Source organism: Hetaerina americana, unplaced genomic scaffold (assembly GCF_022747635.1).
Source record: "Hetaerina americana unplaced genomic scaffold, ioHetAmer1.1.p SCAF_5, whole genome shotgun sequence".
Taxonomy (NCBI): Eukaryota; Metazoa; Arthropoda; class Insecta; order Odonata; family Calopterygidae; genus Hetaerina; species Hetaerina americana.
The window spans coordinates 14,838,123-14,856,063 of record NW_027287095.1 but is presented as its reverse complement, the minus strand read 5'-3'; the positions used below and the strand labels follow the sequence as shown (position 1 = coordinate 14,856,063).

Sequence of the window (17,941 nt, the reverse complement as noted above, 5' to 3'; positions counted from 1 at the left end):
TTACGTAAATATTTAAGGTTACTGGTGTATTCACAAAATAAAACACCAGAGTACACAAATGCACGTGTAAGAAAAAATCTGGAAATTAATGTGTGTGAAGCTTTTCAAAATAAACTACACATAGATGGCCCTTGCTTGAATGTTATGTCTTGTATTCAAACAACACTTGGACAGGAGCCACCTTCACGGCAGCATACATTGCATTTACCTTCATTTACCACAAATGCCAATTTTTTCACTCACTCTGTCTTGTACACAGCTGGCCCTTCAAACAGTGGTTGCTTTACATTAATTGTAAATGAAAGATTTCCGATCAGATTGAACAATGATGCCATGAAATCTAAGAGAGGATGTTCTTTCCTTGACTTGCTGCCAATCTTTAAAAAAATGTGCTTTGAGATTAGAATTACCTCTGGAAAACCATACTGGCATTATCCAAGTAACTAAGTGCAAATCTTTCAGAAGCCTGCCATCCTCAAGTATACACATTCTCTTATTTATAATTAATAAATTTGATATTTATTTCAATATTAGGCTACAAAGGCCTCAGGTCTGACCTAAGGAAGGCCTAAGAGAAAGGCCTAAAGCTTAAACTATCTACAATGTCAGTGTCCTTTTACGTGTTTTCTATTAATATTTTTTTGTGCTCCTTAGTGCCATCCAAGTGTTATATTGCTCACGTGGGTGCTTCTACACAATCAATATATACATTTATATAAGAATATCATCAGATTATGAGGTAAATAATCATTGGAAATGCACCAATTCGTATTATGTCAAAATACAGACAGAATGATGTCTACTCACCAGTCTCTTTTGGAAAACGTGCAGATTGGGACCTCTCCATGTGAGGATCAGGAAACTCAGAAACTGTATCAACAGCAAAGCATGCAATTCTTATAAACATGCTTGGGCATCTTGTAAAATCTACCAACTTTTACATCTATGAGTCCAAAAGGTGCACTAATCACCATGCACTTACTTAACTATTCACAAAAATATGCACATAAATTATCTATTGGACATGCTCCCGAATTCGGACAACTCCATGCTTTTACAGTGAAGTACAGTGTTCCATGAATTCAAAATTTCTTTTGATTGAAATACATAATATTACTGAGAGCAAATGGAGCATTGCAAAGAAATCTAAGTATTGCACACAAAAAAAACAAGAAAAACATATATGTACATAAGCATGCACATTAATGGAGCAATTACTCAGATGGAGGAGGAACATCAAATGCACTTACCATCACTCTGGACCACCTCTGCCTGGCTTGGTCTGGGCACTTGCTTCGTTTCTATTCGGAGAACTCTTGGCTCTGAAAAGCAAGGTAGAAACACAATCACTTCAAAATTCATCCCTCAAGTAAACCGTATCAAACTGTTGGCAGTTAAGTTAATTGTGACCACCAGAGAAAATATGACAACTGATGAAGTGTTGATTTAGTTTAGACAATGTCACCAAACCATTTTCGATTAGTATTTGCATTAACTTTCAAGTGAGATGAATGTCAATGCCTACTGCTAATCAACTTAAACTATTGAAAAAAAGTCATTCTCTTGGGATTATCTACTTAAAGGTACACTGCCTCCAAAATGATGAAATAATCAAGGGTTACACATAAATCAAAAGCTAAATAGTATATTTCTAAAAAACATTAGTAAAATGAATTCGATTAAAAAATGGAAAATTTAAGTTCTCGAGAGTGTAAATTCCATGCACAAGGTCACATATAATTCAAGAGATATTTAACTTTTTTGTAGTCATTTATTACCTTTGACTAATATTCAATTTACTGAGTAAAACAAGTTTTATGAATCTATAATTCAATATGTGGCTGGTGAAAAACACTACATGTTCTACTTTATGCAGCATTTGCCAATAATGCTTTCTACCAAATAAGCAAATTTTATTTTATTTCAGTGCAATTGTAGTTTACAACTCTAACATTTCACAAACAAATGCCACAATCACCCTCATTAATAATTTGGGAAACTACAGTTAAATCCTGATATAACGTGCATAACCAGTAGTGCACAAGGAAAAATTTACCTCTCAATGTAAAAAAAAGCCATAATAGGAAGCATGTACAGCACCTACACTGGTCATTCAATATTTAAAGTGATTCATTATCTGCATATACCTGGAAGATACCAGGCTGGTGATAAAAAAATTCAAATGAAAAATGTTCCAGAAAGGGCCAACTAATTACGATCAGAGGAAATGATAATATGCCAAATTCTGGATCTTGATCAAAAGAAGATATGCAAAGAAATAACATCAGTATAAATTAATACAAAGGAGACATAATAGGAATGTCCCACAATCCCCGCACTGATTAAACACTTGCTCAAAACGCCTGCAGCCAAAAGGTAATGAAAATGGAGGATTTTTTCATGCTAAAAAATTCTGCACTCAACTGCATATTTAAATTTACACTTCCATATTGAAAGAGTTTGACAATGATATAAGCATTATGCCTTATTTCGATATTTGTGTCGGTAATCTTTGGCCATTGTAATTTAGCAAACAGAGATGTTAAAAAAGACTACGGTTTGATGCAATTGTAGTGTTGATGAAAATATCTAGGATATCAATGGACAGGACCTGAGGAATTAAAAAAATTTAAGTTTATATTTCTAATTTGTTCGTGCAGGTTCATTAGTTCTACACCTAGTTTGCATATTAATAAAAATGTTCTATGCCTGTTTTTACTATCATCACATTAACTAATACAGATATTAGGTCATTTTTGGCCAGATATAAGATAATAAGTGCAACACAACAAAATCCACCAAACAAGTAGCCATTTTAAACATAAGTGCATAGAGTTAGAAATTAAAAGTTAAAAAAGAAATGGTTATACCATTTCTTGGTTTCATGACTTCAATAGATCACTGCATCAATAGATTAGTCACAATCTGTTCGAAGATGTGATATGTAACTTCTAGTTAATGGCACACCACAATCATGATAAAAACTAGTCAACACCAGAAAAACGTTTAGCACATGGGATTACAATATGACAATTTTTATTTAAAGTTTCCCAGTTGATGACCTGGTACCTATGACAAAATATACCCACAGTGATGACATTACCATTTTGAAAGTCATAGGAACTGGTTAGTGAGTGATTATAAATATGAATAATGAGGAATTGATTTGTAAGTTATTTTTATAGGGGTTCATGAACTTTTGTTACATCAAGATTCCACTGTAATCAACTTAAATGATTAAGTTGATCCTGCAAGGATACTTTCTCTATTTAACTTCAATCTTTTTGTCAAACACTTCAAAAACTTTCTTTAGAAAATTATAACAAGCAAAGGAATTTTCCATTCACGTTAATCACTAGAATATGCAATTTGAAAGACATTAAAAGATTGATTGGTGGGATTGTAAACATGGAGTCCGACAACAAGTGGGGTATTATTCATGTGTTTGAACAGAAGTAATAGCACTTTACTTATTAATAAATGTCAACCTCCAAAAATTAAAATCAAAGACAAGCCTTGGGCAATCTTCTTTATTTAAATTACAATGGCTCTCTACTAGTGTCCCAATCCTATGGTTCAAAGAGTTCTTGCACATGGAATGACATATGCCAATAAGTGTACTTCTCATACCATCCACAGACACAGTGCTATCCTCTCCAGGTCGGCTGGTTTGCAGGGAAGAGGACAGCGGCTCTGATTCGGACTGGTCCTCATCTAATCGGTGGTCAGAGTCATTTAATGGAAGGGGGTGCATTGGAAGCAAAAAGAAATCACACACTGTGTTAGAGAATATCACACACACACAGATTGGGAAAATTAAAGGTAAGGGGGCATCAAATCAAAAAAACACCTCAACATTTGGCCTTCGTAAAATGCCTTAGGTTTCCATTAGTAGACAAACTTTTAGATCACATCATCCTTCAGACATAAAGCATGCCTTTGCAAATAAACACCACCAGACAGATTTTCTGGAGCAGTATTCTGTTTGTATTCGCAACGGAAAGATGTTATTGAGTCACTCTTACCCTACAGCAGCAAAAGATTTGCGATGGGAAATGCTTAGCACATGAGTTACAAAAAACAATATTGGAATACTAGGAAAAGCTACGGCAGGAAGTTATTAAAAATAATTGATATACTTATATAGTTAGACACCTTCAGTCCTTTGAAGAGATCTGATTTTGCAATCGAAAGTGTGAGAACATATTTTGGAAATGGTAATTGCTATTTATTAAATAGTATTCCATCAGGTTTTCGATATAGTTACCGAGATCATGACCCATCAAAGAACCTCCTTTCACGAATGAGGAATCCACAAAATAGTTTGCCGCCCTTCTTATAAATAGGTGCCTCAGGCAGTTAATTAAGAATTTATTTTTGAAACAGTATTTTGAAAACTCTTGCAGTCATCTCTACCAGCTGGACAATTTACCTCCGTGATTGTAGATCGGGCACTACATTAGTCATGTTGATCATATTTGCACAAGTCAAAAGTTCACCCGTGGGATTTAGAATTAATTACAGTGGACCCTCCTGAATTCTAACGCGTGACGTTCATTAAGAAATGGATGCGTTGAAATTCTCATGGGAAACCCATCAAATTGCAAGATTTCATGAAGCATTAAGGAGTCTCTCACGTCATTTCCTACCCTCTACTCTTTGTGTGCATGCTGTATGAATGAGCTCACCATTATTGCTATTGCTGGATATATTAATCATTATTTCACAAAAAAACTAGTTAAAATTTCAGGGACAGACACAAAGACCAAAACATTTATCTTTAGTTGAATATTAGCATTTCACTTCTGCATTTTACACCACTATGACTCATGTTTACTCTGAAGTAACTGCACACCAGACTGTTAGCTACCAAACTGAGAAATTATCTCCTCTCAAAGTAACTTCTGTTAACCACTCAAAAGTTCTCCATTCTCCCAAAATTATTTCGCTTCAAAGATAAGTCATTAACTACAATGACATCGAGTGGCACAAATGCATGCCCTAGATTTTTACCATGAAGTAAGTCCACATGCTCTCCAAACAAGAGACCAACTATGTCAGCTATCTCACTCAGGATACACTTGAGAATGCACAAAGGAAACCACAATAGTGACACGACAAAAAAACATTTAGCAAATTGAATTACAACTATTATGTACAAAAACTGCAAAGATTATCTCTAAATCATAAAAAATTAAGGCACAGTATTACTGCATTACCATCAGTTCCTCCTTTTGATTTCTTCTCAACAATTTTCTTATACTCTGCCAATTCCTCATCTGTTATGGCATCAAATGGATTTTTGGAATATGGAGCTTTGTAAACCATAGCATTATGCTGAAAGTCCCTCTGGATGATTCCTTTGGACGCTGCCCCAACGAGAATAACCTGGTCCCCTGTCACTGTGATGTTTGCATCCTGCAATTCGGAGCATTAACACACATGAAATGAATCAAAACAATGAGCAGAAAATCTAGAAAGGTAAGAAAAACTTTATTTCTGGTATACGACACTCCTCATTTTTGTGAAAGGGACAGCAATTTGGAAAAAGAGCACTTGTGGTTGCTAAGTGATTAAAGCATCAAAACGATTTAATATAAGACCAAAAGGTAGAACATTAAAAACATGCAGTGTTACATTTTCATAATGGCTAAACAACCCTCGTTTTTTAATATTCAATGTTAAAAAATGGAAAAATTAGACTTCCGACATAGAAAAAATACAATTCTTGGTAATTATTTCAGCATTATTGGGATGATCGCCAAGTAAAAAATGAGAGAAAATGAAGTGATGATGGCCCATGTTAATGTAGAAAAACAAATTTTCTGTGTTATCAAAAAAAAAATAATAGAAACACATTTATCAAGAGAGCGACATGAAGTCGGCAGCTAGAATTGTCCTACATTGGCTTTGGTGATGCTGGGGTGGCTAATGACCTCACCTTCCATCCCCACCCAGGTGCACTTCCCACCATTCCACTCTTTATGGATTGCAAATTTGTGATTGCAAAATGTCGGTCCATTTATTGTTACACCAGGTGGACTTTAAATAAATAAATTATTTGACAGGAGTAAAAACCAGGGATGCAAAACAAAAGAAACGATCTAAAAAATCAAGCCATGATATCTGAAATTTTGCAAATAGCTTCATTATACGAAGCTATTCTGATTTAGAACTTGAAGGTGAAAGGATAAAAAAATGTCCTCAAGGTTGCTACCTAAAAGGGCAATATGATGACTCCACCTTTACTTAAGTTTGCCAATGGAAAAAGAGAGAGAGTTGTTATGAGGGTTAAGGTAAAAGTGAAAACCATGAATGCTTTGAAATATTCAACATTAAAACTTTCCAAGGAATGGAAATTGAATGAAAATGAAAACATGAACCGCAAAGACTACATCTAAGGATTTTTTGAACATATTAGATAATTAAAATATAATGTGAAAAATAATTGCATGCAACTAATGCCTCTATACATGAGAAGTCCAAGGCAGGATGTGTGACAGGGACTTACACCTGTTCTTTTTGATAAACATTCGGAAGTAAATGGTAAGGGAAGCATGAGAAGGGCTAGGGTGAAAGTAGGTGGGGAACTCTACAAATCACTACTACTATTTGTAAATGATCAAGCATTAGTTGGCTAGTCAGCCAAGGGGTTATAATCATTGCTCAACACATTGCAGAATCAATGTGATAGGTACTGGATGAAAATTAACCATATAAAATTAAAAGGATTAGAGATCATCAAGAAGTACAAAGGTTACTTAATTCTTAATAAGGTTTCTCACTCTTAGCATATTATGAAAATAGTAGATTTCCAACATAAAAAATTTCCCAATATTATCACTTCTTTAGTCTGTAGTTCAGCGATACTATGCCAAATTTTGTGCCAATTTACTGCATGTTGGGGGATAAACAAAAAACCTTTCCGAGCCACTCGAAACTTACTATGATTTTATTTTTGCCGAGGATCAATTAATGTCCAGAATAAATTATTAATACTCCTTCGCACAAATTAAATTCCAATGCATTATTCACATTTTACCTGAGCTCAGATTTATGAGCTTTATCCAAATGCCCAGGCTTTCGAGCTTCGCATGGGCTCACCACCTTCACTCATATATTCAGTCTTTTTACCTGAGATCACCACGATTTTGCCCTCTGGGTAGTCAATTAGTTAAATAATTCGGTGTATCACTTACCTGAAGCTTTTTGGCTTCCTCCCACGACACTCCCTCCAAAATGTGGGACTGAGGGCCTGAGGTTATCTTATCAGCTCTGCGATTGTCTTTAATCTAGGAATGAATGAATCTTTGTTAAAATCAAAAACTTCTTAAACATTTAATATTAACAATTTAAAACAACTGAAAGTATAGGGAAGCATGTTAACTTCCATTTATGTTCTAGATTTGACACACTAAATACACAATCGAAGAAACTAATTTAGTTACATGGTGGTACCTTAAATTATGTTCAACTTACAAATTTTTCAAGACACAAACGAACTTCTTTCACATTCCATTTCTGCCTCTACTTTGGCTCATACAAATTTACTCTCAAAATATGAACTGTTATGCTCATTTATAATGAAGTGCGTCATCACAATACACACATGAAGACTGCTTAATGCGAATGATGATGTAGCAAAATTTGGCTAAGGGCATAAATTTTCAATGACGATGTTGCCTCGCACATTGCCCACAGCACATTTCAAGCATTGCTCATTGTTTAACTCTCATTCTATTTAGCATAAATGCATATCCATTTCTGAACACACACTATTGTAATGCTAGTTGATACTTTGCATGTGTTTAATTTAACTCAATGTATTCACAGTAAAGTTTTTAGACATTTGTTAGGCAATACTCTTGAAGATTTTTTTAAGTTTATAGGATTCACAGCATCTTTCCACAATTCCCAACTGGATACATTTTTTTAAAATTAAGGTGTTGTGTTAGATATGTTTATTTTTGTTGGTGAACTTTTTGTTGCAAACTAAATCTATTAGTAAACCATGTAAGATTTTATTTGTTTTTAATTTCTTAATCTGGGAACACTAGCTAGTTTCTTAAATATTTTACATATTGCCGTGTGTGACCAGCTATAGAATATCACTATACTTGTGGCCCATAAGACACAGCAACATTGCACTGTGATTTTTCAGGTCAGAATTAATGAATAATTCTTGGATCAGACTGAGAAGGATCTAAGTATTTTTATGTAAACACAATATGAAGAAAATGGAATTTTTACATCAAAATGCAACTATATAAATGCTAATTCATTGCAGAATCCCAAAAATTCATCATCACTGTGGCTGAAATCGTATATGCAGTCATATCCCAAGGAGTAGCTCCTTTCCTCACACAATATGCCATCTTCACTTCCATAGAGCACATTTTTAATTCCAAATATTTAGAAAGACTTCACAACAGTCTTGCTTTTAACTTGCCACCGGGACTTTTTCTTTTATGTACTCACAAACACTAGAAATTGACAGCCTTTTCATTTTTCCTGTCCTATAATGTCATAAGCTGGTGCCTCGATCTACTCCATCTGCTTTTGCATAGATCCCTTGAATGGTTTATCGACTGAAATGCCCAGGGACTGATATTGAGAAATTAATTCAACAGGAATCACAGCAAAATATGTCTTCCATTTAGTGGCAAGGGTTTTCGCTACCTCCATTTTCAGGACCTTGAACAGATCGAACACTAACAAAGACAATATCTTTAGAGGACCACCTGGGCCACAGCTTCATATCCTCTCCATCCATTGTTTGGGATTAACATGAACATAATTTCCCTGGGGCATTGTACATTTAGGCAGCCTTTTTCATTTAAATGTTAACAAAGCAGGAGTTTTGAACCATCAGCGCAACACACAAGAGCATAACATGTCTTTTCATTACCAGAAGACTTCATCATTGCTGACTTAGCACCTTTAACGTCCACTGTTCTATTTGGTGACATGTCAAATGCAAAGGGTATCTCATTGGAATCTGGAAATTAGTGACTGTGATGTCTATTGCCAATTTTTCTGGGAAGTCCTGGTGCAAGAGATTCACATAGAGAAATGCTCTTTGCATGCATAGCACAACTACAATAGCACAAAAACTGCCAATCGAAAAATAAAGCTTAGTTATGGTGTACCAAAAATATGCCATAAACTTGAGTTTAAGGATGTGTTTTGAGATAGGACAAATAGTGAACTCTGATGAGGTGGCAGCCAACTTTTCAATCCAACAGTTCCATTTTCTTCATATTAAGTATAAACATTACAATACTATGATCCTGTTTGGTCTAATTCAAGAATTTCTCATCACTTCTAACATGAAAGATCACAGTGCCTCTCGTGGGCCATGTAATATGGTAATATTCTACAGCTGTCTACAGAAATTAATATTAAAAGTATCGAAGAAGCTAGCTCATGCTTTCATTGACAATGAAATCATTTTAAAGTCAGCATATTCTCAGTTACCAACGATGTACTATTAAGCTAATCTAGTGACATATTCGACTTTATGAAGTGTTATTACAATTAAAAGCTTCACAAATATAGATTTACCAAATGAAATCATGATTTTTGCATAATTTTTTTTCCAATAGATTAAGTACTCTCATACTGAACTATTAACCTAAGGTTATATATGTTCCAAATCTATATGTTGCCCTTTAGACTATTATCCTGCTAATGACTTGCTACTGTTAAAATATTCTAATGCTTTACAAATAATTTGTGATATTTCAATTCAATTATGGTGAACTTGAGGCAGAGTTAGTATTCAATATAGGGCTGTGCTGCAACATCACACACTTAAAATTCGTCCTCTGTTAAAGCAAGGATGTGCCAGAGTTCATGAACACTTCAAACATACTCATGAATTTAGATGTCATGATCAGAAACCTCACGAATATGTATCTCTTTTTCTTCTAGCAAAAAGCAGTATTTATGCAATAAATTAATACTTTTTTCAGATAACATCTTAATAGCACTGCCGATTTATGAAGCTTGGCAGTTATAAACTCCTTAACACACACATTGCAGGTTATAAATAAATAAATTCATTGCATTATGACCATATAACAAGGGAGTGTTGCTTCTATCATGTATGTGACAACTATTACATTCTTAAAACGTGTTCTTTCTGTAGACACAGACATGAATGTCTTGCAGTTATTTACCAATTCATGATTAGATACTATACGCAATAAATGGTAAACTGTGATCAAATGATCTTAACTGGAATACTGATTGTGAGGCTGTAGTTGCTTCCTCAGAAAACAACATGCAAGGTTTTAACATCAATCAGACAACTAACTTGCATATCTGACAAAAATTAACAATTCTAATCTCTTCAACAACATTAAAATGATTAAAAAACAACATACAATTAACAAGAGTTATTCTAGCTTGTTTCTAGACACACCAATTTCCCTTCTAAGAAATACTTTTACATTATTCCGACGTATGTTTAAGTTCTATTTCCACTATCTTTGAACAAAATGAGGATCTCCACCAAATCACGAAAAGATGCCAAATGTTTTTGGGTGTCAATTTCAACACAATATCATTACACGACAATTGAAAATAAATGACGTTCATTCAGCAATGGCAAACAAATTGTAGACAGCCAGATGACACTGATTTAATTCTTTGTATACTATCACTGAACAGTAAAATTCAGGACGAACATATGCTGATGGTTCAATGCAGATTTCGTTGCAAAATTACCATTTAGTAAACAAAAGGTAACGTACCAATCCATTGCATCCAAACTTAATAGTAATATTAGCTCTTGAAATGCATGAGTCATATCATGAAATTAAAACTCGCCACCATTCACAATATTGCACTAACTTCTGTCTGTTTAATAAGAAACTTTAAAAAATAATAATAACCATTTTTTGATACAAATAAATTTTTTATGATATTCTGGACATTTTGAGCATAATGTAAATATAATTTCACCAAATTTTGATGTAAATTTAAATTATATAGAAACAATACATCGACTGCTGATTGCTTTGATTACAGTTTATAACGATAGCAAATAAATTCATATTCTTCATTATCAGGTTTAATACAAAGTTTCTTTACTCATTCATGGGTTTTCGTAAATTCATACATCCAATGAATGAAAACCACCAAATAATAATGGATGTTTATAATCATGGCTTCTTAAATTAGGTTTCTAGCTATCCATAAACAAAAGGTAAAATTACATGTCCTATAAAATACAATATTATATACTTGGTGGTTAAATATCAAAAAAGAAACAATTAAATCAATGTTCTCTCGAGTCGGTGGAGATTAACACCCAAAACTATCAATCCCTCCAATGAGTCAACTCATGCCAAACTCTCAATCAGCCTTCTCCTCCACTCTCCACGTCATCATCCTGGCAATCTCATGTACGGAACACACTTACTTTGGTTCTAAGGAAATGCCCTACCTCGAGTTCATAGTACCATAGTATAGGCTTCCTTAAAGCCATAATTCTCACAAATACTACCTCCTTGGTGACTGAATGCAAAGAGAGAGAGAGACTTAACATCTGTGGCTGTGCCTTTGGGGATTAATGCAATTCAAAACAATCCCATCCAACCATCTCCCTGAGGCCCGAATATGATCACACTCGCGGAATATTCCAAATCTGGAAGAATCCTTTGCAATAGAATTGTTCCCAAAACAAAAGGCTAACATGATTACAAAGGAAGGCCCATAGAAAGGAGGACACTTTGGTCAGAACATTTAGCTTGTATATTTTTCCACAAGGTGAGAGTGGAGCACCAATAACCCAATGGGTAGATTTTTCCATATTTCTCTTAACTATTCTTTGACAAAATATGCAGAGGCAACCAACATTCTCTGTTGCAATTACCCTTTCCACAAGGATAAAAATTAACATACACACTTAAATTGAACTGCAGACAACCCGTTTCCTCTAAACTCAAAATGCTTCCAAATTACAAGCACTTGAGATCCACTTAACCCACTCATGCTGGAGTATAATTTTATCCAAGACACATCCCCCTGAATTGCCGCATCAAAATTCCCTACACTCATTTTAACAAAAATAATGTCAAGAATATGTGAGATGTACACTCATTTTGGCATAATAAAAAGTACCAATTTCAGCTGACATGTTTCTGTACCAGTTTTTTCAAAGATAATTATATTAGCAGGTCCATCGGCATTACCTCAATGACTGTCAGTTTCACTTGCTTCAATGCATAATGGATGCAATTTATGCTTTTTTTGTGATAAGACTACCATTTTCATTCATTACACATGATAATTTTGAATAGCGTTATTATATGTTTCATTTTCAACCAAAATATATTTGCAACTCAAACAAGTCTATTTTTCAAATTCCTAAGAAACTGCAGGAGATGCCACAACAGTAACTTTTAAGAGTCATCCGCTAATATGCATTTCAACCCAAAAATATTTTAGAGTTTAAACACTTTGATAGCTTAACTGACTAAAGCACTTGTTTGGACATAGAGGGATCCAGATTTGAAACCCGGTCACAGCGAATGATTTTACACTCTGAAATTGTGGCAAGCCTATTTTTCATTTTAAACTATAATAAGGGATTTAACAATGGTATTATATGTCACATATTCAGAGGATTGAGCTTATATTAGTTAATAATATGCACAAGGCAAATAGGCTTTTCATATATATTCCATTTCTTTTAAATCTTTCACTTCAAAAGTAAAAATAATCGCCATCATTTATGGGTTTGTTCATAAAATTAAATGTGAATACTGTCACTCTTTTATAAGATGTGTCAATCAAACAGCCAATATCATTATAAGTGCCAGTCAGCTGATCTGTAAATTCATCTGCGCCAAAAAACCAGGAATCTATTTCCTGATAGTCCTAGCATTAAGTTGTTTCATCCAGTGGCATAAAAAAGAATTTATTAAGTTATCACTGCCAACTTTATGCTGTTGTTATTATTATGAAAAATTCCACATTGAATCATAAATATTAATACATTATAAGGCTATGCACAAATTATTCTCCAGGAATTGTTTTGCATTGGTTAGATATACCTTTCCAGTGAAATTAATGGGTACTGGCAGGGGCAGGGAAGATGAAATTGATGAAAAAGTTTTATACTGGAAATTATTATTTAATCCTACAATGAACAGGATGCCTTGGTTATTCAGCATGGTTTACTGCTCGACAAACTTCTGAGAGGAAAATAACTTGAATGTGTTACAGTATTAGAGACAGAGGAAATGAAATAAGGGCCAACTCAATGAGGATGGCAAGGGGCATGGCCTTGGGCGGAATAATTTTGCTTCCAAATACACTGCCCAAGCATACTTAAGGATAAATAACATTGCATTTCATTTATGCAAGCTCTTCACTTATTACACAAATATTTCCAATGAAGTGCTAAACCTCTCAGCAGAAATTAACTCCATCATTGTCAATCTTGAAATGTGGATATGTATTTGCATTTTTCTTACTTCTGCAGATATGCCTGGAGGCACAGGAAGGCAAATTACCGAATGGTTACGATCACCCACCTTTTTCTCTTGCAATAATCTTAGTACCACAGTTTTTATTATCATCCCTATGAAGTCTCTCAGAAACAGGTGTAACCTTGCAATAGAAGTCAGCTTACTATTGTTTACAATGTTATTACATAACAGCCCATGGAAAACACTTTAAAATGAACTTAAAACTCAGCAAACATGAAGTAGGCCACATTTGATGAGGAGAAATGGGAATGCCTCCATGGTTAAAATTAGTCTAGGGAACAATTATGAGCAGCCACTACAGTGACCAATTCCACCATCAGCAAAGGAAAAATTGCATGGGGGCATGTAAAATGGAAATTGAAAAGTTACAATTTGATTCTCTTGGGTAGTCTTCTGTTTCCGTTGAGAAATGCCAAGGAACAATTAAAGAAAGAGCTTACCTGTTGCTGCAATTTCTTGAACTCTCTAGGATCTGTGTTCTTAGGAACAAACTGCAAAGCACTATCAATCTTCACGGGTGTGCTATGAGTCGGTGAACCTTCAGCAACCCACTGTGAAGGACAAAACCAGTGCATTAGGGACCTCAATTGTACACACCTCCCACAACTCTTGGCAAAAACCAAATCTGCCGATCAATCACGTGCCTGTTTAACAATAGCATAACTAACTTCAAAAGTATTTTTTTCTGTTGGATCACACCTTACTCAAGATTACAGAAGGCAGCCCTTTTGATGCCAATTAAAAACTTGCACGAGGTGGTCCCTTAAGTCCTGGTTTTGTCTGACACTAGGGTTTCATCACTGCCAAATAAAAGGCACCCATCATATCATTAAAAACAGGCTCGCCTTATAAAAATGAATGATCAGCAGGCTTGTCTGCCTATCGCAGGAATTAAAAAAAAAATAATTCAAGTAACGGATGTGAAGAAGGAAATGCATGCTTAAGAAAATTCTTCAAGTTTTGAAAAAATGGGGGGATTTTTTTTTTGATTTAAAAAATTAAATTTGCAAAGAAAAATAAAATTGATTCCATCATTGGCAATATGCAACATTTAAAGCGAAATAGTAAAGGTAAAAACTGAATGTTGTAGCACTTGGAAATAATGACCTAGCATTAACAAAGGTCTCTCAAAATACACAGAATTTACAAGGTCTTATAAAGAGAAAATGTGGTAAGTCTCATGGGAAACAGTTCTATAATGTATTTGAAATTATTACTTAATACGGGGTAAGCAATTTTTGCTTTGACAATTGATCATAAAAACTTATAAAAATCTATTTAATCCCAAATAATAAAACTATCCAACACTATTGAATAGTTACACGTAAGAAATTACAGATAAGAAGCAATTAGAATTTCTTTTTTTTTTTTAATTGGTCAAAGGAAGGTAAAAGGAAAAATTTATGTTCCCATGCAAAATAAAATCCTGCATGCTCAAAATTGCAATGAAAAACTAAATAAATGACCCCCATGGAAGAAATTAATGAAAGAATAAGGTAAGTAAAAAAGAAAATTAAAAAACAAAAGAAAACACAGGACACTTAGACCCTGACGGGAGAAGCTCCTGCAGCGGAAATCCAATTACCTCGTCTGCATTCGCATCCACCCACTAAAAAATCAAACAAAAAGAGGACGTGTAAAAAAAACAGGCCAACAGGATTGAAGGGAGGGTGAATGTTTATTGAAAGCTAAGTAGAAAGTAAAATGAGTTTTATTCTTCAAACAAATGTCACACCGAATGCAAGTTAATGGTTATGACACTCCACACAACACTGAAGATCAATGGGGCTTTTTATTTTCATGTAACATATGTGAGTAAATAAAGGAAGACTAACATTTCACAATACTCATTTATAGCATATATATAGACAGGTGTAGCCCCATTATAGCTCATTAAAACTTTTTTTCAGCATAGTAGTGTAGCACATACAAAGGCAAACAATTATTTGCTCCACCAATTGCATATATAGCTATAAGTCAGGAGACAATTTACAAGGGTTCCAGTAAGAAAACCATTCTACAAATATTTTATTGCAGACAATTGACACTACAGAAATTCACAAAAAAACAACTCCTACACATTCTGAAGTGAGTTACCTCCCTAAATACACCATTGTTTGATTATGACTCCATTAATGTAAAAACAACTGACAATGGAACTGCCAATATTTCAATTAAATTGCTCTATATATGGCACTAATAATAAAAACCGAGAAATAAAGCAGTATCTATATGACTAGCAAAATTAACAATATTTTCCTCATATTTTTAACAAACATATAGTTGGAAACTTGACGGAACAAAATGTTCTTGTGCAGATAATCATACATTTAAATTATGTAAAACAAAGTGAGTATTTTAAGGAAAACATAAGTCAAAACTACAAACTACTGAAAACTAATATCAAATCAGTGCAGTTACAAAGCAAACCAAATGTTATTGAATGAAACTGAGGAGCTTATTGAGTGCAACACTATAGACCATGCGAAAATTAAACAGCAAACAAAAAAAATCAGTATTAAATATACAGGACACTTTTACACTTTAAATTTTACTGGAATAGGATGGTGCATTATATATATTAAATACTGTCACTGTGCCTTTGAAGAACTCCATCAGAGCTCAAGTATTAAAATGCTCTACTTATCATTTTGAATAAACCTAGTCAACTGAGCATATAATAATGAAATGCCTAACAAAAAATAGTGCAGGAATATCATTCAACCACATTCAATAATCCATGATGATTAAGGAAGGGTATTTGAAATAAATGCATTTAAATACAATTTTTAACAATAATTACAATCTCTTTGAATATCACAAGTGCAAAGTGAAACGCACTCCTATCAACTCTTTCCAGCTAGAAGTATGACAGTGATGCAATTTTCTACGCCAAAAGATAAACTGGGTATTTTTTTAGCAACATTGAGAATTGAATGTATTTATAATCTTCACCTAAATGCGTTTCTCGGAAACAGAGGTCAAAAATAAACCACCACAGAACAGCCCATTGTTGATGGCACACATACAGACAAGATTTTATACATTGATTATATTCTAAAGGACAAAAATACTTGGTGATATTTGAATATGTATATGTGTGTGTTTGTGTGACAGTAAACATACTCATGACATAACATATTGGCCGGACTTGGAGTATTAAAAATATCAGCCACCTTATGCGGGTAAAACTCAATGCAATAATACATCCCCCACGCTACTTTCGGCTCTCCTCTTTGTTTTCAAATTTGATCATCTCTACCTTGGTGATGATCTTCGGGTCAGGAGTGCCCGTCTCTAGGACCTCCACCTTTTGGTACACATTCGGAGAGTTCAGCCAGCGGGTTCTGTCTTGAGTCTTGCGACCATCCATGAACTTCTTTAAGTGGCTGCAATTAAGAAAACAGATTATTACCATGGACATAAATCCTCAAGAATTGACATAAAGAAAAGAGAAAGACCCAGGCCCACGGACTCACCCCATTTTATACATTTCCTCTTCCTCCAAGAGGTAACCAAGTGATGAAACTGCGGGTGGGACTTCAACATCATTCCGAGGTCGAGGGGGCTCACTCTTCACCAGAGGTCGCCGATACAGATAGCCAGTTCGGAAACCCTGCAAGTTTGGTAAGTTTCATAGAGTTACATATATTGATATAATGGCAACATAGAACAGATGTGGATACTGTAATGGGTGAATTATTTAATGAGTCCAATTCATTTAAGACCAAAAACACATATATTTAATTTTACAATTAAATATGAACCTTTTGTCATAACAAATCAGTCGTTCGTTTAAATGAAAATACTTTGAAACTTTCACACAATTTTTATTCGTCCTACCGGTTTCAACGCTTCGGCGTCATCATCAGGTACCTGCCGCCGCCGAAGCCGAAAGCGATGCCGAAGCGTTGAAACCGGTAGTACGGATGAAAATTGTGTGGAAGTTACAAAGTATTTTCATTTAAACGAACATGAACCTCCACAAAGTTGAGCCCGAGACCATAGAATTCAAATCTGTCGTTGTTCAACCCTACTACAACATCATGGTCCAAAATGTTTCCAAGATCCAAGGTGTCCAAACAGCCATCATTTTTGCCCTCCCATTTTAATTTTATGTTAGCCTTCCTCTTTCACAAAAACCTCCAAACCTTTGTTTTGTTTACATTGATTTTTATCTCATATCTGTCATTGATTTTCCAATGCATTCAGCAATGTTTGCAACCCCTTGGCTGACTTGTCAATTAAAGCTTGATCCTCTGGAAATCTGATTTTATTAATTCACCACCAACTTTCACTTCTGTCTCCAGTTCCTGCCATCCCCCTCTCACCATTACCATAACAAATATTGAAAAGAACTATATTGATAGTGAGCAAAGTTTGTCTCACTTCTCTGCCTAAAACTACCCAACCTGACTCTGAATTAACCACTCACACCT

At 34.5% G+C, this 17,941-nt stretch overlaps 1 protein-coding gene across 8 annotated transcripts in view; it reads right to left on the bottom strand.

The window, feature by feature from the left end:
* Positions 1-17,941, bottom strand: part of hts (adducin 1-like protein hts) — a 166,200-nt gene that overhangs the window by 13,569 nt on the left and 134,690 nt on the right. For 3 of the 8 annotated variants that reach the window (XM_071592304.1, XM_071592303.1, XM_071592306.1), the window contains 9 exons: positions 16,982-17,118; positions 16,765-16,891; positions 15,088-15,111; positions 13,943-14,053; positions 7,200-7,292; positions 5,220-5,418; positions 3,631-3,714; positions 1,251-1,322; positions 808-870 (listed from right to left, as the gene is read on the bottom strand). In XM_071592304.1, coding sequence (XP_071448405.1) covers positions 808-870; positions 1,251-1,322; positions 3,631-3,714; positions 5,220-5,418; positions 7,200-7,292; positions 13,943-14,053; positions 15,088-15,111; positions 16,765-16,891; positions 16,982-17,118 — 910 coding nt within the window. The remainder of the gene's footprint in view (positions 1-807; positions 871-1,250; positions 1,323-3,630; positions 3,715-5,219; positions 5,419-7,199; positions 7,293-13,942; positions 14,054-15,087; positions 15,112-16,764; positions 16,892-16,981; positions 17,119-17,941) is intronic. The other 5 variants (XM_071592308.1, XM_071592307.1, XM_071592305.1 and 2 more) reach the window with 5 other exon arrangements.